Source organism: Acanthaster planci, linkage group LG03 (genome assembly GCF_054643075.1).
Source record: "Acanthaster planci isolate LZ-2023a linkage group LG03, COTS_SCS, whole genome shotgun sequence".
Taxonomy (NCBI): Eukaryota; Metazoa; Echinodermata; class Asteroidea; order Valvatida; family Acanthasteridae; genus Acanthaster; species Acanthaster planci.
In genome coordinates this window covers 21950154-21971380 of record NC_141779.1, presented here as the reverse complement: position 1 = coordinate 21971380, position 21227 = coordinate 21950154, and the positions used below count along the sequence as shown (strand labels likewise).

The 21227-nt window shown below is 40.5% G+C and overlaps 2 protein-coding genes across 7 annotated transcripts in view; both read left to right on the top strand.

Moving 5' to 3' along the window:
- Window positions 1–21227, top strand: part of LOC110991120 (uncharacterized) — a 64310-nt gene that overhangs the window by 37227 nt on the left and 5856 nt on the right. For 5 of the 6 annotated variants that reach the window (XR_015424763.1, XM_087134491.1, XM_087134490.1 and 2 more), the window contains 2 exons: window positions 17306–17672; window positions 20577–20754. Coding sequence is in view for 5 of the 6 variants with exons in the window: in XM_087134491.1 (XP_086990617.1) it covers window positions 17306–17672; window positions 20577–20754 (545 nt within the window). In the remaining variant the exon portion in view is untranslated. Of the gene's footprint in view, window positions 1–10675; window positions 10929–17305; window positions 17673–20576; window positions 20755–21227 lie in introns of those variants that run through there. The other variant, XM_087134494.1, reaches the window with a different exon arrangement.
- On the top strand, window positions 686–4771 carry LOC110990142 (D(2) dopamine receptor-like). The gene has a single exon (XM_022254996.2). It carries the CDS (start codon window positions 2236–2238, stop codon window positions 3631–3633), a length of 1398 nt encoding a protein of 465 aa, XP_022110688.2. The 5' UTR covers window positions 686–2235; the 3' UTR covers window positions 3634–4771.

Genomic DNA, 21227 nt, shown 5'->3' with positions numbered 1-21227 from the left:
AGTGAGTGCCTGTTAGCATGCGTGACATTTTTTATTTCCTTTTCATTTTCGTCATATGGTACCACCGTGACAAAGTCCTGGTGTACAGATTGGTATCTCCCCCGTTGGAAGGTTGTAGTGACTGGTACGTTGTAATATACTCCTTTGATCAAGTTTTTGGTTTCAGTGCAAAGTATTGCTGTGATAGGCTGGGTTGCTTAGATGTTTTGGCTTCATACATGTCACAGTGAAAAACAAGTGGTCTTTAGAAATGTACTTTGTGTCTAGCAATGTTCAAGTTTGGGTACTTTGCTGTGTCATAGTTAAGTCTGCAACATGCAAGTGATGCGTGTGATGAGTGTCTAAATCTGAGTCTCCAATTCAAATCTTGAGTCTTCTGAGTTGTAACCTTTGTTCTTAAGTCTAAATCAAGCAAATCTCCTTGTGATTCCGTGAAGTTGAATTGAGGCTCAGCACATTGTTATTGTTAGTTGAGGTGTCTTCTAGTTTGTAGATTTCCATCAGCTGGTGTCTCGTGTAGAACTTCTGTTGCTGTGCAATTTATCTGGAAAAAGGTAGTTGCTGCACTCTTATGTTTTAATCGTTACCTGGTTTTATTTCTAGACTACTTTAAAAAAAAGTGGAAGTTCACGTGGACATGCTCAGTGCGTTGAGCCAGTGTGGTGCAGAGGTATTTCACGTCACATTTTTCATTCAATACAAAGCCTACTTTCCAATTAAGCATCATAGTATTACCAATAACCATTACTATTTTAACATCAGCGTGGTACACCTGTGTGTAAATGTATGTGTGTTTTGGGGAAAGCTGTATGTACAAATGAATGAATCAACCAGCCTTATGTGCTCAAACACAGCAACAACTGAGAACAGTGTTATATTGCCAAAGAGTTTATTAGATTAATGTGTGTCTTTAAGTAAAAAGTGTTTTCTGATCATGTTTGTTGAAATGATGGGAAAAATACATTGGTAACAGTTTCCATTGTGTATATTTGGTTTCAGGGTAATTCACAGGATACCATCTGGTCTCATTATGGGGGGGTGTGTGTGAAAATGGAGATACACATCTTTGTAGTATAGTACATTACATCATACATTCTTCATCAAAACATGTCCCCTGATTCACAACAATTTTTATTTTCAATTGTAAAGAAAGAAACAGAAAGTGCCTACACAAAACCTTCTGTGTCAATATGAGAAGTAGACGGAAATGGGGAAATGGATCTTTTTTTCTCACGAACGTGAAGGGCATAATTAAAATGCCAACCAAAAATAACTTTGTGTTCTTTTGTCTCCTCAGAAACAACTGGATGTCTTGAGTGGTAGTTTTGAATAATAATCCTGTGTTCCTCATTTTGTGATGTTGATGATTACTTAAGAATTGGGATTAATTAAATCAGAGTCAAATATCACAAAAGAAAACAAGTAATGAAAGCAAAACAAAACAAAAATACACAGACATAATCCTCCTTTTCAGTAATGAGCGAAGTGAAAGAACAGGAAGAGCAGTAGTGGAATTTCCTTATTAGGAAAGAACCTCAGATACTGGAGTTAGTATGCCAGTGATTATGGTTTAACCTGGTTTATAAGAGCCCTGTTTATATACTATTCTATTCATAGAAAGGCATTTTGAGGTCCCAATTAGTCGTTGTTCATTATTTTTATTCCTGATAAAACAAGATTCCTGTTTGTGACACGGTAATCTGCAAATTTCAAGGACCTCACAAAAATGAGGTTTGAATGTAGTAGTAATTGTGATCTCTTCAGGAAATAAGACTGTGCCGTGGTTTGTGTGTCTTGTAGAATTCCCCCCCCTTTCGATTTAGTGATGCTGGCAAGAGCTGCTACCTTAATCAGCCAATCAGAATCCTGGAAAACCACTGCAAAATCTTGACGTGAATGCATTGCCAATGTTTAGGATGCTCTCTGGCTTTTCTTTGCAGAGGTTGCGATTATAAACCCTGCAAGTGAGTTGGGGAGTCTTTTGTGTGGGATGGTTCTGAAGTCTGTTTTTGTGGTGTGTGGTAAAACCTGGCACTCAGTGTTGTTGGAGCTGTGTGAAGATGCAGAACTGTACATTGGGGAACCTTGAGTTCAGCAAGAGTCATTACGTTCATTGAATTTAAAAATCCTCCAAGACATGTCAAAAGCTGCCCTGTCAAACAAAGTGGAAAGGAGACAGTCACAGCGCACTGACATTTGAAAGGTACCTGTTTGGCCAGAATTCTCACGAATACAATGGCAAACTTTTCCATAAACAATAGTCAAGCTAACTGTGTGTTCCAAGATTCTCCGAGTTGCCTTCTCTTTCAAATCTTCATGTCCATCATAGCTGCCTTTGGCATTTTTAGCAATGCGCTCGTCTTCATCGTCATCAGTAAGTTCCCAAATATGAGGACTGTGCCAAATTACCTCACGGCATCCCTTGTCCTGTCCAATTGGTTTGTCTGCACCACAGCAGTCCCCTTTGGTGTCTTACTCAGCGAGGCCCCTGATGTTTGCCGCAAGATTGCATGTGGAGTCCCTCTTGGCATCAGCATCTTCTTGACCATGGTGAGCCTCTGGAGCCAGTGTCCGATTGTTTTGGACCGCTATTTCATCATCAAGCTACCAACTGTCTACCCGAGGAAGCGAAGTGCCCGTGGAGCTGTTGCAGCCATTGCTGTAACCTGGCTGATTCCGGCACTTCTTGCCACCCCATATATTGTGATCAATCCGGATACACCCTCTCATGAGCATGCACCGGCACAGTTGCATTACCACCCGGTGGGTCCGGGCTTCTACCTGTTCTGCCTGATTGTTGGCATTGGGCTGCCCATTCTGGCCCTTGTTTTGGCCAATGTGGCCATCTTGGTGGAAGTCATGAGGAGACGCAAGAAGAAGATTCGATCACTGCCTGCAGCGCTGTCCTCCAAGGTGCCAGCCAGAGCTTCATTGGCTGGCACCAGCCTGACAGCTCTGCCGGTCCTTCATCCAATTCCAAAGAAAGCACAGAGTGAGCCTGCTTCTTGCAGAGGTGGTAGGAAGATCACAGTTTCTAGGGTGAACAGGGCATTGATTTGTGCCCCAACCCTGGGAGAGCATTCCTCTGCTCATGACCAGCGGCCCTCCAGGGTGGTTCCCCGGTGCCCGTTGTTAGAGAGCACCAAGGGAAGGAAGCACGGACCAAACTTACACTTGAAACTCACTCTGCCATTGAGACATGGCATGAAGCCAGGCACAGGGGCACCCCACTGTCGAAGAGCTTCGGCGCCCTCAACAAGACCCAGCCACCAGGGCAGCACCATCTCTCGCCAGGCCAAACGTCGTGCTGCCTGCATTTCGGTCATCCATGCCCACGGCCTTGACACCGGGCAGGGCAGGCAAGTCCCACAGGCCTTTTGGTTCAGACGGGAGCGGAAGACCTTCTTGGTCACCTTTGTCATCTTGGGCATAACGGTCGGCTTGATGCTACCCATGTTTCTGTTTGAGAGCTACGTCTCCGTGGGTCCTGGCACCCCACTGTTGGGCCACATGCAGGTCTCTCGGATGTTGTGGTGGCTGAGTTGGTGTAACTCTGCTGTCAACCCAATTGTGTACACTGTTTTCAAAAAGGACTTCCAAGTTCACTTCAAGAAACTCTTTCATTGCACATAATCCTGGCATGTAAATTTCTAATCACCCTGGACATTTATTTTAAAAAATGTCTTGCAATGGTTTAAAGTTCTAATAGATATGCTGGTTCGGTCCAATTTGTCAGCACAAAAGTTAATTTGTTCTTTAACAGAAATCTTTGACATTAATTTGTCAACAGCAGAATTATTATTTTCCCCTCTTTTATCCTCTTTATTTCTATAAGAAGATGTACTGTAATTGAGCATTGCTGTTATTGAAAAAGGTAATCTGAATCAGATCCAACCAAAAGAATTCAACAAAAGCGTGACTCCAATGTGTTGAAAACACTGTTGCTGGTGTGGCTGTTAGGTTGGTTTGTAGTGAGATCTATCAAAGAATTCCAGCGATGGATTTGTTTTTTTTTTTTTATTAATATGGCTCATTCAGTCAGTGCTGATTGTCAGTCAGTTTGGGCCAGTCATAAAAAAAGACTGACTATGCTTGATTTTGGCTGAGCTCAGAAACTTGCTCACAGTTGGCATTTATATATTCTAACTACAGGTTTAATTGTCTCTTTTTCACTATCATATGGTGAACTTTAACATTTAAAAAGGGTAAAAGTTATACACTGTGTGGGACAAAGGACAAACAAAATCAGTCCACAAAACACCCATTTTGTGTGATAAGAATCTTTAGGGAAGGATTGTAAAATGATGTATTGCCGAATCATTGGGACACTGTTTGCTGCTTTTATTGAGCGCTGTTCATTTACATTGAACATAAATCAAAATTTCAGCTCTGGTTTCTTTTCAGGTTCAATTTTCAGGGCCAAGATTTACTAAATACTTGTGTAGAATGCATTTGGTATCGGTTCAGATTTAAAATTGGAAACTTTTGATCATTCTTTTTTTTATTTTCAACCTTTTGACCTGACTTCATTATAAGCCTTTCATTTCACAATTTACTTGAATTGCTTATCACTTAAGAGCATGTCCCTCCAAGTATAAGTAGGCATCCAGATAAATTATTGGTTCTGTTACTGATTTGAAATTGAATGGGATGATTCCAATAAGCCATTTGCGATTTGAATAAAATCTGGTACACTGAGTTATCTGATTGCGCAGAAACATAACAATTTTAATTCCCTAAACTAAAGACACTGTTGCTATACCTTGCGATTCAGGGCAAGCTTTCGCTTAATTACATAACAGATGCCTTTCCAACAATACACTGTTCTCAGTGGATAGGAAAGGCACAAAGGAACCAGTCCATTTCAGAGACGGTGGTTGCTGTGCAAAAGCTTGCCACCGTAGCGACCACCATCTCTGGAATGGACTGGTTCCTTTGTGCCCTTCTTATCCATTAAGAACAGTGTATTGTTGCAAGGCATCTCTTATGTAATTAAGCAAAAGCTTGCCCTGAATCGCAAGGTATAGCAACAGAGTTTCTAGTATGGAGAATTCAAATTGTTATGTTTATGTGAATTTAAAGAACTCAGTGTACCAGATTTTATTCAAACTTAATTCGCAAAAAAGGCTTATTCAAGATTGCAGTCTGAAGCTTCAAATTGACCATTACTTTCCTTCCAAAGTTGACCGTAGTCTCTGTTACCTTTTGCCCGTTTAACAATTTTTATTAAACTGAATTGCTTAACGAATGACAGGTCCTTTTACTTAAAGAAGGTTGTAGATTGATGCACATTTGTGTGTGTGTTGCTAATTGTTTAAACACAAAACCATAGAAATCCACTAGATCCCACCAAGGTATTTGGGATCATTGCTTGCTTTATGGTGCTTTCATTGTAAGTTTTGTCACTTGTAATGTTAAATTGAATAAACAACAAAAGGCAGGTGTAGTAGTACTAATTTGCCTGTTACATTTCGGTGTTTGTTATTGTGATTGTTATTAGGATTCAATAACTGATGGCCACAAAATGATTACATTTTGATAATCAGCTGAAATGTCAGGAATTTAATTTGATTTAATTTTAAATCTAAGTTTTAGAAAAGAAATCACACTTTCAATTTTCCATTTACCATTTCTTTTTTTTTCTCTGCCAGCCCCTCCATCTTCTGGACCCTCTCTCTTCCTCCCCTCTCTCATTGATATTTTGTGCCCTGCCTGCACCAGGAAATGAACTCAGTCTTCAGTTCTTTTCCAGTTTCAGTGAACCCTTTGCAATTAAGGTTTCTTTTGTGACCCATAGCTTGCCAGCTTTTGTCCACACCACAAAAGCCCACAGAGATTTGCCAAGGCATTCTTGGGACCAAAACATTGTCAGTCAAAGAGACGGGAGCCCCCATTGTTTGCTGTCTGCCCATGTTATTGCATAGAGAGCTAGGGATTCAGTCCTTCACATGAGAACACACAGCACTGTTGGCATCAACGACCTCTACAGCAGCAGCCTGCAGGTTGTACACAACCTCTTCATGGCCATCGCATTCCTCTTCTGCCATTGTGAAGTAATATCGCTGTACGCGCATTTCTCCCCCCCCCCAATTTTTGGGGGCTGGGTTTGAGTTGTTTTTAATCACTAGCATTAATGGACAATGCTAATGAAAGGCGGCTAGTTATTAATTTAGTACTGTGGAGTGATTCTGGACGGTAATGGTCAGGTCGTGCTATCCTTGCATCCTGTAGAATCGAAATGCATGCTGCACTTTGAACGCCTTGTTTTTTGCACCTGCATTGCCAATGTGCTCGGCCATATACAGGTAGGCCATATGTTGTGTCTGCAAACACTGGAATATTATTTTGTATGTGTTTAATCACTGCATGTTGTGAGTTTGGACAGTAAATCCTGCAAGTATCTCAGTACTTACAAATTCCATAGCTGTCCACTGTGCTTTTTTGGCATAAATGTTTATTCTTTTTATTTTAATATTTTTCCACATCTTTTTCAAGATTTCTTTTTTGTCTCTGGATTAAATTATGATAAAACACTTTAAAATGCACTGTGATTTGTAACAGGACTCTCTCTTTAGAAGTTCTGTCAAAATAGCATTTTACGTTCACATGATAATATTATGCTTTTAAAGTCTGTTTGTTGAAAATGTAAGTACTCCTTTCACACCACATTAATTATTCTTGTTGATCCTGTGTTATGTAACCAAGGTTGCTCATCTGTGATATGAATTAATTTTGGCTTCGGGATACCAGTCATCTGATGTAAGCAGCTGAAACTCGGATGATTCATTTCTTGCATTGGCATCCATGGTCACTTCCAATGCAAAATGTTGGTGGTGAATATTAGACTTGGTCAGTCTCTCATCTGAACGAGATCCCATGTTGGTGCAGGATTATCCCAATGTACATGTATGTGCAGTTAAATTACATGGAGTTGTGGTGGATTTGGCAGACTGGATTTATTGTCAAGGAAAATAGTTAGCTCAGGTTTAATTCGATACTCCTTTCAATATTTTGCTTTATTCAATCTGGAAATGAAATAATTATTCCAAATTTATGAGTGCTTTATCTCTTGAAACCATTACAAGCCACCAAAAGTATTTTGAGGGTTGTTCAACTCAGTGTAAAGTTACTGTAATTTCCAAATAAGACCTTCAGTGATGTGGATCAAGATCAGGCCAACTGATCACCCAAATCATGTTTATTTTAAACTGTTACACTGTTAGCTTAATGTCCATGATGGTATAGTCACCTGGTCCCTTTTTTCACCACTTACCATAAAACCAACTTGACTTGACAATAGGTGGCAAAATTAGGGACCTGGTGACTATATAGTCGTGGATGTTACTGGCCCTTTGTTGGTGGAGAGTAGAAACAGAGACTGGGAACTATACTTCTCTGTTACGTTTTATTTGTGCTTATCTCAAGTACTGTTGGATTGATTTCTGTTGTGCACTAGTCTGTTCTCTAACTGCATATTTCCAGCACCTTAAGTTTAGTTTTTAGATTTTAAATATACTGCATTGCTAGACCAAGTTTTAAAAATAAAGGATTCTTGACCCAGTCTGAATGGAATGAAATATCATTCAACTGTAGCTCAGAAACCACTGAACCAAAAATCGGTGTTGCAGTGGAGGGCAACCCCTGCCTTTCTGCTTACATCCGAACTGATCTTGAATCTTTAGCCATCATTTATCGTTAGAGCAAAGATGAGTGGTTTGTTGAACTGGGGTTTGAAAAATCTGCTAAATTTTCACAAATTTCAAGTCTCAGAGAGGGAACATTTCTAAGATCGTGACAAACATTTGGAAAAGTGATTGCTCATGGTTTCATCTGACAGGAAACAGGAAACACAATCACCTGCTTGATACCATCAATGTCTAAGACTTCTAATTACATGTACCTCTATTATTGGCTGTAGGCTCCCCAAAGGCACCAGAAGTCTAAGTGGCGTGGCACTTGTGCCTTAATGTGGGTTGGCGGTCTGTAGTACGGCACTCAGTTTGGCTGGAACAACTGTTGATGACATTACCGAACAAAATTTTATTGTTGATGACTTTCACCCTTGATATGGTCAGACCTTTCATGCGCCTCCCTCCTGTATGCGTCACAACTAAAATATAAAAGCAAGACATTTGGATGTCAGACAATCACTGATGAAACAGATTGAGAGTGAATTGCTGTTTTTAGTCTTGTGTCATCACACAGTTGTTCTTTAACTCTGGAGACATCATGACAATTGTGACAAGTTCTTCACGTATATGGGCATGTTCAAATTACCCGGTAACATACATGGAAGTTTCCATATTAAGCATACAGACACATAGATGTAGGTCCTACCATCTTGGGCATTGGCATAATTCATATAGGAGCTGGCATCTACATGTGCATGTACCTGAATCCCTATGACAACCGTTTTTGACTTTTAAGTTCTTTCTCCCATGGGTTTTGTGCACATCGCAATGAAACTGATTTTTTCCCTTTAATGTTACATAAAGAAAAAAAATGTAACATATAGGTTTGGGTTTTGTTGAGTGCCAGATGCATGTATGTTCGCTAATTAGGGAATGGAACTCATTAATTGCCAAACAGACTGATGACAGAAATTTGAATTTCAAGTTTTAGGCCAGTCCTTTACCATTGCAAAGAAACAATACATATGTCTCGAATTTCTAATGGTCTTGATTTCCAAACAAGCCTTTACCTTAGTCTGTAGTTTTGGTCACATCCATGTAGATCAGGGTGTAAATCTGTATTGATATATACTGAGTGCTCGAAGAAGGAAGTATTCATGTGAAAATCTTTTTTTCTTATGTAGTTTCAATTTGGGGTTATTTATTCTAAAATGAAAATACAATAAAAACATGATTAATACCATATGCAAGCTTGTATGCAAATATGCATCATGCTTGTAATATGTACACGTACATGTGCAGGAATATATGCTAACTTTCTCTAGCTTGCTGAAAGTTTGCCAAGATTGTGGCAATTTTTTTGGCACACTTACAAGAAGGTTCCAACAAGCTAATTTTTCTGTGAGGGTGCATATTGATTATATTTTCTCTAGATCAGTACATGCACATCAACATGTACATGTACATAGGCAGAAATTTTAGAGTTTAGAAAATTTACGGTGTTATTAAAATGTTTTGATTTCCTGTTGGAGATTCAGGTAACAAGAGATCAAATTCCGTTGTGGAAAGTATTGTTTGTAGACTCAGATTTTTGTAAAATGATATATTGTAACTTGATCCCATTTTGTTGGCTACAGAATGAATACTGTTTCATCTTAATGGTATGACCTTACAATGCACCAGGTGTCCTTTGAGTTTGCAGTCGTCAGGAACTGGTGGGAATATATGCATTAAGGTCCAAGCCGCATGCCCTTAAACAAATCTTGCTCAATTCTTGCAAACTGTCAACACTACAATGCGCTCACATGATGTCCACATTCATCAGGTTGTATCAAAGTGGTAATGTTTTTCAAGAGCTGAGGGTTTGAAAAGAATTCTTTATTCATCCCCTTGGATGACTGTCGATGGTTACCATGGAGACTCTTTGCAGAGATAAAACTGCATGATGTTATGACAATCACCTCCATGTACTATAATCTATTGGAACAACCCCAAACCAGAAACATTAAGCGCTGCTTATTCTTTCCCAAAGTCGGTGGCATTAATTTGAGAGAAACTTTCAAACATTTTCAAACTTTTCAATGAATTCCCGCAAATTTCTGAAATGAAATCTGTAAATATTGGTCACTCTTGAGCCCCAATAATTTGCACAACCATGTCAGTCTGCTAAAGTCTGCTCTATCAATAGATTGAGTTATCATTGCTTCAGGTACTGTAGGCTAATAAATATCTCTGAAGTTGGCAGGAGTCTTGCCTTGTACATGCCTTTGTCACTATAGAGTATGCTCACTGATGGTGGAACATTCGGCTCACCTCTTAACTTAGCACACCATGATTCAGTGATGCAGAAAAATCGGTCTTGACAAGTGAGTTTCGTAATCAGATTATCCGAGTCATCATCTCACCCGCCATTATATCTGCCGTGGATAACGGCAGTTTGGCAGCTGTTACGATCCACTGGTGTCACTGTAGCTTGTTATTCCTAGCTTGTAAAAGTGATGGGCATCAAATTGGTTTGACCATGGAGCTGAAGAACTGCTTTCTTTGACTTAAGTCTCTGCATTTTAAAAAAAAAAAGGGTTGATTTTTCTTTCACCCCTGGGAAGGTACTGCTGCTGGTTTTTATTAAAGTGTCAGTGCTTTCAGTTTTTAATTTAAAAAATGCGTTACCGTATGTCACAGGAACTTGCTTTCCCAGATATTTACTTCTGCTGGTATGGATTAGGTTTGTGGTGTGGTGACCTGTGCTGACATTACAAAGTCACATGTGCTTTAGTGCCCAGGCTTTCCTGCTTTATTCCCTCTTGCATAAAGTGAGGACCTAAGGGAAATTAATTTCAGACCCTTTATTGAGATTAAATAAGACCAAAAAATGGTACAGGTAGATGTAAGATCTTGCCTCTCTATTAATTAAAAAATGACTTTGGACATTTTTATTTTAAAGATGTACAGTAGTTGAGAGATTGGCATGCGGTTTGTTTCCAATACCACATTGTTACTTAATGTCATTAATTAACATTGTCATATTGTGTTTTAACTTTCAGATATGGTGGACCTAATTTGCATCCCTAAGACTTTGCATGATCAAGCCCAATTGGATGAAACTCCCAGTGTATGAAGTAGTTCCTCAAGACAAACTTCTTTGAGAAACCCTCAGTAACCGTTAACTGAATGATACCTAACATTCCTCCAGTGTACGCCCTGCATGCTTTGACCCTGGTGAAGTGAAACCAAATTTCCCCTTTTGCATGCAACACAATCGGTGACAGTGTCGATTGGGAGCCCAGCCGGCATGGCTTTTACGGCCATATTGGAGTTGCCACGGCGATTTGTGTCGTTCATCAACCGTTTGCTGCATGGATGGGACACGCTGTCGGAAGATGGTATGTTACTGTAGTCCCTCAGCCCATTATGTTGTATGGTCCCCCTGTATATGAATGAGAGTGGATGTTACGTAATTAATCCAGCATTTATGTGCCATAGTATGGGCTGTGTCCAAGGTGGGTATCATGTGGCTATGGCTTTGTATTTTTACCAAGGTATTATTTGACATGAAACGGCAACTAGTTGCAGTCGCGTGGACATTACATTGCCCATTTGGGACGCAGCTTAACTTTCATCTCCAAAAATGTGAAAACTCGAAAGTATACCATGTGGGCTATACATGTAGGTACGTGGTAGCAATGGCATTCACATATCATCCCAGCCTAGCTCTTTACATGAGGGAGTGCTTGTGTACAGAAGCTATTTGTTGCGGTGAGCGTCTACTAGTTAAAGCTAAACTAGGATCCATCAGTAACAAAGAGGATGCCAGCTGAATCATCATATTCAAGCTAACCATCTCTTGTTCACTTCGCAGATCAGCTTTGCAGTGTCCAACTGTAAAGCGAGATCTTGATGTCATTTGAGCTGGATTCGATGCCCAGCCAATTCTACAGAGCTGCAGCCTAAGTATAGAAATTTCTTCTGGCGTAGCAATATATTTGCTCAACAGTAAGGACGAGATATCTGAGCCAAAATGCCGCATGACCATTTGACATATATATCTAGGGAATGTTTTCACAGTTGATTGCCACGTAGACATTTGCCAAGCTGTATTACCTACCTACCCAGCTCCACGAATTTGGCCATCTTACCAAGTTAATTAGCCAAGGACTGTACAGATCAGATGACAACTCCCAAAACAGTTGGGCTGGGGACTCATGCAATGGAGGAGGGGAGACATGCCAGATGTGCTACACCCCCTCCCCGTTGGAAATGTTGAAATGTCCACATCCTATCTGGCACAGTCAATTTTGCTGACAGTGTCCCTTCAAATTTCACCCTAATTTCACTACTGCCTTCAAAAATTAAAACATAAAGAGTAAGTCCTAAAGGTAGTGTAGGGATTTTTAGAGAATATCCTGATCTTTCTGGTCATGAACAAGGAAATATCTCTCATCTGTAGCTGTAAACTACCAGCAGAAATAAAATCTAGCACTTGGTACACAAATGACTGGTATGTTATTTTGCCATTTTTTTAAAGTATATGAGCACATACATAGTACAAGCATCTGTCAGCAACATCTTTTTTTCTCCCGACGTGGACAACCCTTCAAATAAGCTGCTTCTCAGAAGGTTCATTCCTTGTCAGATTTGTACACGAAGACTGTGTTGCACATAGACCTGCCAGCATTGTGCCATTCGCGTTGCCGATGATGAGTTTGAATGCATTTCATTTTGTATCAGGGAAACTAGACTCGAGTAGGACAAAGGAATGGGAGAAAAAAATGAGGGAACAGATGGATAGGTTGGTGTTTGTTCTGATGCAATCAAAGGATGGCGAATTTTCAAAACAAAAATCACATGTACATGTATAGTACTTGTCCTTGGTGTTTTGATGGATGGTTCATATTTGGCAGAAGTTATCTCTTCAGATGTGTGCGTGCATGCACACGTTAGAATTAATTTACAAAATTCTCATCTTGACAATATAAAGATTGAGTTTATTATGAAAAGACCTGACAGGTATGCACTCTCCCAAGGTAATCTAAAGTCACTGATTGCCTATAGTACTCAACAGAGCTGAAGTTATTCCCATCTTATCTCACTTTCGCAGAGCTATCGATTGCTTAACAAATTTCAAGCAACAGAAATGAACAGAAAATCATTAAGTACACGGAGCAATACAGAGCACATGACAGGCTACCTGGGGATGTGTTTAATTGTTGAGTGAATCACATGTCTGAACTGTACAACTGTAAATTGTTGTTTTTAGAGGCAGGTTCATACGTTTGGCTTCCTGCGGATCTCAACCTTTAAACTATCAGCTTGCTCATACGTGTGGTATTTCTTTGAAGTGAATAACTTTTGTAGCTTCTGCAGCCCACAGTATGCAGAGGCTAATGGACTGCGTTGGAGGGTATTTTTTTAAAAATTGAATCCACCTTTGCAAGTCATTTTTCAGTCCAAGTCATCAACTAAATATGATCAGATGAGCAGCCTGCTCTGTTATGGTGAAAACACCATCTGGCTCACATGTGCTCATTGTTCCTGTGAATTTCTTTAACCTTTGCAGACATTACATTCTGCTTACAGGCTTTTTTTCTGCCAAACTAACAATCAGTTTGCTTTTCATAGCCAAGCAGTTATGCCAATCCAGTTGTTGCCGTGGGCCATATCGGCATTTCATGCAATTGCGTCTCATTTGTAGGACATGGACAAATGGGAAGGTTTTAAGGTAGCACATTTGGTTTTTGTTCTGCATTAGGATTCATTGTGCAGTGCCTGGTGACAATCATCATGCAGTGCAGCCAGGCTGCTTTCAGTGGGAGGTCTCACGAGTTTGGGAAAATTACGGAATAGGGGAAATCAATTTGCACATATGCAGGGCAGGCGACATTCATTTTTTCTGCCCAAAATGATCGATGTCGCTCTGAAATTTTGCCGTCAGATTTGACAAACATTTCTAGAAACGCCCACATCCATTAAGCAGGAGGGAGCCTATAGCTGTGTTTCTTCATCTTGATTATTGATGGTTGGTTCTATATTGCTGATTATCATAAAAGAATGTGTGTGCTTGCGATTGGCTGCTGTAGCTTGCCCATTTGTGGCCCTCAGGACAACTGTCTCTGCAATATGCCAGTGTATCCTGTGAAAATGAAGAGTGTTGACTTGATACTCTTGTTTCATAACAAACTCCAGTTATATGCTAATTGTATCCCACCAACAAAATGTTATCTCCTGAGTAAATAATTCCTCTCAGCCACTGGGGCCAGTCATAACAGAGTGAAATTTGAGTAGCCATTCATAGTCGTTCATGTTCAACTCCCTGTATGTAAATATACTGTATGTATATAACTATACTTTCCGAGACAGAGCACCTTAATAGGCACTTACATGTAAGGGTGACTGAAAATTTGAAAATTGAGTATAGCAGTTTATGTACAAGTACTTCAACAGGATGTACTTTTTTGGTATATGCACAGCAATGTTATAATGTACGTATACGTTGGTAAACCACAGGAGCTTGAGGTTTTCAAATGCATTGAATCATTACAAGTTTTCTGATGAGAACTTGTGTAAGTTCAGTTCTTCACGCAGAGGGATAAAACAATCGGTTATATCGCTCAATCTGTGGAGGTCATTTTTGTCATCTGTCAAGGTTTTTTTGGGTGGGGGTTGGTAAGGAACTTGTTGTGGTATTCCCCCAAAAGGCAGATATTGCCAATAATGAAATGGCCAATTCTAGATGATATTTTTAATATTTCCTTATCCATGTAGGGGACAACATGATGTTTGTTTCACAACAGGACACATTTTTTATGTCTTGCATTTTTCATTAATGTGTTGAATTCTTGAATAATGGCCCAAGCTAAAATGCCACTCTTTGCTTGTTCACAGACTGATACCAACTTTTGGTGAAACTGAAAGTGAACCATGTGGAAGGAAGTGATTGCAAAAGAGCTGTGTTTTGAAATCTTTCATGTCGTTTGTTTTCTTTGAATACTTCATACACAGCCCGTGCTGCTGCTTATCTGTTGTAAGTTTATTGTGTAGTATGATTACCTAGTCCAGAGAGAAAGCCAGAGAAAATTGTAAACGTAACAGGGAAGGAAACGAACAAGGAAGTTGTTGGAATAATTTTTGATCAGTTACACCAGTTATTTGTAGCACAGCAAATGTGAGACTTGAAAGGCAGATGCAGAGAAGCACATGATGTATATGCATTATAGGATGCATGGAAGAATGTTGTTACCATTAATTTCCATTTCCACACTGCTCCATGGATACCTACTTAACCTCCACGAGGAAGTTACTAAGAAGAGCTTATTATCAAGTGTCAAAGCTGACCCTTCGGCCTTACGGTTGGCTTCGAACCTTGCCCATTAGGAGAACGGCTGCTGCTGTTGGTACTTTTGCCCCCTGTCGGCAAAGACAAGAGCATTTTGAGCTGGGGAAGAATGATCTCAGCGTTGGCTGCTGCAGTCAAGGTTTGTCTTGCTCAGTTCATTTGGTTGTCACTCTGTGACATGGGTGTCACCGAACATGTTTGAGAACAGGGGATGTTCATGGGAAACTTTGTGGACTTTGTCTATAATTATGAAATATGCAAAACTGTCCATTAAGCACAGTTTTTTTGTGCACAATGATTCTGAAGCTCTTACAGTAAAGGTTCTTGAATGCTTCCATATTCTAGAATGTAATGAACTGGGCACTATCAACATCTTTTTCTGCTGTTGTTCGGTCACAATTTGATCCTGAAATGCAGGCGACATGTATTTTTGTCCAATGGGGTTTTGCCAAATGTAAGCTGAAAAGTACCTGGCACTCTTCCCTAAAACTAGGTGCGAGGGTGGAGGGTACATGTACATTCACATTGAGGTGTTTGTGAGTTAGTGATGCAGGGCGCAGCTTCAGAGATTTATGGGTTGAACTCCGTCTCACCTTTGAAAGGTGAGGACTTACCTGTCATACAGCGGCACAACAATTGTCATTCTCCTTGCAGCGATTGGTGATTAGCACCAAAAGAAAACTTACAACATCAACCGGGCATTCAACACGGATGCAGCTCACGCAGAGTATGGGTCTTGTTGCTGTGAGCCGCTGTTGAAATGCTGCATTTAGGCCCTTCAATATTTACACCCTTCAAGGTTGTGATGCACTCGTTTTCATTTGATTAAGATCTTCACTTGAAGTCATCAATCTTACATGCCTATACCTGTTGACTAATTGAGACAGATAAGTTAGATCTCTGTATGTACTGCTGTATGGTCCCTTGCATGCAAAGGAAGATGGGAGAATGGAGACGGGGACCAGACTAATTTAATTAATTGGAAATTAGGGGTGTTGTTTACCCAAGATGACTGCAGAATATTGTGTTGACTAATGCACAGAGGGATTGAATGACTTAATGCATAGGCAGCCCAGACCTCACTGCAGAAGTGCCAAATGCCACAGTCTCATTTGCAAAACTAACTCCAGGTGGCGATGCATTGATTTTCACAGTGAAGCGCTTTTTGTGAGTGTGAGTGCTGCGATGGGCCTTCGTGAATTCATGCAGGATTATATAGCCAAAGGTTTGATCCATGCATTTAACTCAGCAGTGCGTGCGCGGCATGATGGTTGTATTTTTTTTTACATACATAGGGTTTCCTCTGAGCACATTAGGCCGATGATACATGGACATAAGGTGTCTGCTCAAATATAATTATATAACATAACATGGACCCTATAGCACATGAATTGAAATTGCACATGAATATGTAATATTTTTCTTCCTGTGATTGTTTGTGACAGATGTGCACTTATATTTTTTATGTGTCATGTTTAAACATCCTCCACCTGACAGAGTAAATCTCTATAAACTTGAGAACAAATTTAGAGCCTCTCAGTTTATCAGGTTTTCCTTCTTCCTGTTGTTGTTTTTGGCGGGAAATGAATTTCTTTTTCACTACTGTAGATTATCTCTCTATGGAATTTTTACAGTAAATTACCTCTGTACAGATGTCTACATGACAGAAGAATATGTAATAGACGCAGTGCCGTTTTAAATGGTCATTTTGCTGATCATTTTCACAATATTAGCTATATGGCAATGACTATATTCCATTCAGTGATTTACTTGATGCAGCGCTTGTAATGAATAATCCTGGCCAAACTGATCCTGAACACTGCATAGCTTGCTGTCGGGCTGTGACACCATCAAGGGCTGCAGTCCAACCAGTAAATTCAATTGAGATGTTAACTGTTTCATCAAGGATGCATGTTCATGATTGTTAAGGGGATAAGGCATAAGTAGATACATGTGTATCTTACACGTGTAGGTTCCCGAAAAACCTTGTGAGACAGTATGGTAGCCCTTTGCTATGAGTCACTGTGTTTTAGCTTGGAGAATCCATGCGTGATCATGCAGGCAGTCTGCCCATCAGGAATGATAATGATGCACAAGCAGTCTCTGGAGAAAATTCCAGAATATCTGAGAAATGAAACAGACTCACACAGTTTGATTTTGTTGAGGTTTATAGAGGGATTTTAAATTGCTCATTAAAAAGCAATATGAAAGCAAATGATCCAAGCAAAATGGAAGTGCTATCCACATGGGAAGAGTTTTTTTTAAAGAAAATTTCAAATAGATAAATTGAAGTGTTGGATCACGTGTGGAAGGTAAAATTCTGTTTGTCTTTGCTTTTCAGTTGGAGAGGAGAGTGCGGAAGAAAGTGACTGGTCTTCAGAGGATGAAGGCTCTGCCTCCAGACGGGTCCGTAATGATGGCGGCCACAGGAAAGCGCGGCGCAACCGGTCCCGCAGAGACCGTAAGCAAAAGGACGCTAAATTGGATGAGAAGCAGAAAGTCAGCAAACCCCCCGAGGAGAAACAGGAGAATACGGCCACACCGGCCCCCAGCGCTCCGGTCACCCGGCTGGCCGAAGTCCTGTCCAGCAAGGAAGGGCTGAAGAGCGCTGCCTTGAAGTCCACTGCCAGGGATAACTCCAATGCCAAGGACGAGGCAGAAGGAAAGGTCTCCGAAGAAGTGCACAGCGACTCAACAACAATCATCAAGTGAGCTGATTTCTGACTTTCCATATTGGTGTCTGAGTGTGGAAGGTCAGGTATTTGTGAATGTACAGTACATTGCAGTTGAAAGTCAACACTGGGAATGGGAAATTTTGTGAGAGGATTTCACTTTCACATTTCACAAGGGATGAAAGTTTCCCCACTCGCTTGAAAAGGCCTGAGGATGTTTTCCTGTTTGTGTGATAAGTTGTGAAAATCTTTTTCCACTGTTTTCTACATTTTGTGAAATAAAAATGAATTCCCCGGGGAGAAAAAAAGTGTGAAGAAAAGTTCCCATTCCCAGAGTTTCAGTTGCTATGTGCTGTACGTTTCTTAGTGGCGATGCTTTCTAGAAGAAATGTTAACTCCTGAGAGTAAGATTGCTCAAGAGTCAATCAGCCCACCAGGGGATGAATTTGTGCTTACATGAACAATAATAATATTCAGTGTTGTAGGTCTCGAGACCTGGTTTCGGTCTCGAGACTGTCTTGAGACCTTTTTTTGAGGTCTCGGTCTCGCCCTGTCAAGGTCTTGGTCTTGGGAGGGCCAGTCTCAGTCTCGAAAGCGCCAATCTCGGTCTTGGTCTCGGCCTCGGATGCAGTAGTCTCGGGTCTCCCCCTCGAGACCATAACAAAGTGCGCATCTAGCTACCACGCATGCACATGGTTGCAAAAGGCAAACTTACCTCCACTTGAGTCAAATCTTCAACCACTGATATAAATACAACACAGTCTTGTTCAGATTTTTTGCAATAAACAACGAAATCGATGCTGAAATGACGACTAGTCAATGCAGCATGATGCAGCCTTGTCCCAAGTTGTTACTTTATTTCCAATCCAGAATAGCCATGCTGCTTGACACCATGGAGATGAGGTTGTGAGTAGCGGAATTCGCACACTAGACTGGTTCCCATTTCCTACGTAGTTTCCTGCTAAACGTAGGGCTGGGACAGGAACCAGTCTGTGTGTGTGCGCACGCTATGAATTGTGTGCACTTGTGAAAGTGCTTTCATTCTGTCTTGTACGTGGTACATCTTTTTTGGATATTTGTTTTTCAGTATTTTGCTTACAAAAAACAGTCTAAGGATATTTGTTTTAATGATCATATCATTTGGGACACTCGGGTTGAAAATGACCAGACCAGGGTAAAAGTAGAGCAGTATCTCTGATAAAACTGAGACATTCTTTAACAAATATTTGACCTATTTGTGTGTGTGTGAGTTTATGCTAATGTTTTCATTTATTTCTTTTGTACTTAATTGCACTGCTATATGTTTGTCCCTATTTACCTTTTGGTAAAAACTAAACATTGGTTTATGGTTGGTCTCGGTCTCGGATGTTGTGGTCTCGGTCTCGACCTGCAAAAGTCTCAGTTTCAAAGTCCTGGTCTTAGTCTTAAAGTAGTAGGTGTTGGTGTCATATGCCTTGGTCTCGTTCTCGGTCTTGGTCTCGGACACCAAGGTCTCGGATAATATACACACTAATAATATTCAAGAGAAAATTTTGAACCACAGTAAAATCCCATCACCTCCCAATGTTGCCTGTTGTACATAAAAGTGCACAAACACAGCTGTGTGGTCATAACAGCACACCCATCCAGCTTCTGTCCCAGTTTATACATACCTACTTATGTGTGTGTGTGGGGGGGGAGGTCTGTTAACTTTATTCACTTGGATGTCATCGCTAGCACAGCAGGATCCAAGGACTCCAGAATCACTGCTTTAGTGGCAACAAGCTAAAGTATGGGGACACTGAGCTTATAATGCATGAAGTATTCCTCGTGAATTATCTAAGCTGTGCAATGACAGAACTGGAACCTTCACTGAAAACAGCACCTAGCATGTCCACGAACAATTCGCCGCACATGCACATGCGATACATACATAACACATCGGTGAACCACAACACATTACATGTAAAGAACTGAAGTCTCTCAGTCCCTTTGATTTTGGGGGGTTTTGGAGGGATCTTTGGAGGGACCGTCGTTGCATTTCTTGTACAGTAATGGAATGAAGAAACAAGAAAAATCCTACGGGATTGTAAATTGTTTCTGGACCCAAATGGACCCTTCAAGTTGAAAACGACATCAATTTCGTACAGTTAGGGGCCAAAATGCCATGGTGTGTTGCAAGTGATGACCTCCCATAGAACTGTATTGACTGTACACACATAATAGAAAATAAATATTTATCATCCTTTTACTTGTACTTTGGCTTGTACTTTGTCCAAAATATACCTTCTTCTATTCAACCTTTGACTGCCTTTTTACATTTTCCACAAACAACACCAGAAAACACACAAAACGACATGGTATGCACTCGCACCACTATGAACCAATGCACAAAGCCCCGGCCAAATCTCATTGGGCCCCCACACCCGGGCCCTTTCTCAGTGCTGCATCTCAATGCATGATCTGGGGAGGGTATGTCTATTGACATGTGTCCAACAGTTTTGGCCAGGATGGTAGATTGTGGTGAATTTGAGTTCTAACTGAAGAGTTTCAAGAAGGGATTATACCAAGTGATTTATCGTTACAAAGTTTAGAAGATTCCTAAGGCTCTTCGGATTACAGTGTTGAGATGTGAATAATAGCTAAGTTATGTCTTTAGTAAAGAGATTTCCCAGGATAGGATAAGGGTCAGAGTTGAGTTGGTTAAACTGAAAGAATTCTGAAATGGATAAGCAAGCTTTCTCGTATTCTGACATATTCCTACTCAAAATATACAACATTCTGATTTCTTCCAAATGCGGCATTGGAATTTTGTGCTATCAGAAATTGTGCCTAAGATCAGTTCATAGGATTTCATGTGCTTTTTTAATAATTTTGCTGTTATGCTCATTCCTAAATCTTCTAGCCAGCGAACTCTTTACACTCTTCAATAATTCTCTATCCCTCTCGGCCATGCCCTAGGATAAAACCCCCACCCACTGCACCTAAGCCCAGGGCAAAACGGACCAACAGCACCAAGTCCAGCGACGGCATGGAGGACAAGCCTGGAGAGTCAAGAAACTGCAAAGCTGCAGAAGATAAGAACACAGACGAAGTGACAGCCACCTTTGGTCCAGTAGATGACAACATTTTTGACGGGGTAAGTGTCACAGGATGTGGTAAGTTGTATTGTTATACCACGGTCATAGATAGTGAGTTTTTAATCGTTCATGAATTGATGTGATTGATATCATGATATGCCACAAGCATGCATTTATGATCGAGTGCATTGGTGATGTTGCCATGCCACAAAGAAATGATGGATAATGGTGATATTTCCCACAGTTGATGTGTCCACTGCGTTGTTATTGGGAAACCTTGGGTACGAGGATAGATAGCCATGCTGGTGCTACTCTTTAATTATTGTAAGAGATGTGCTGTGTATGGGACAGTGAAACACTATGCATGTTCATATGTGACCCACCACAACAAAATGAGCGTAAAGTCACATTCCGCTCTTTTCTGTTTTGAGGGTTTAAACTCATGGAGGTCAATGTTGGGGTATTGTAATATTTGAAAGAGCAAGCTATCTCCTATTTAATTCCAAATATGTCGCAGGATCATATATTTAAA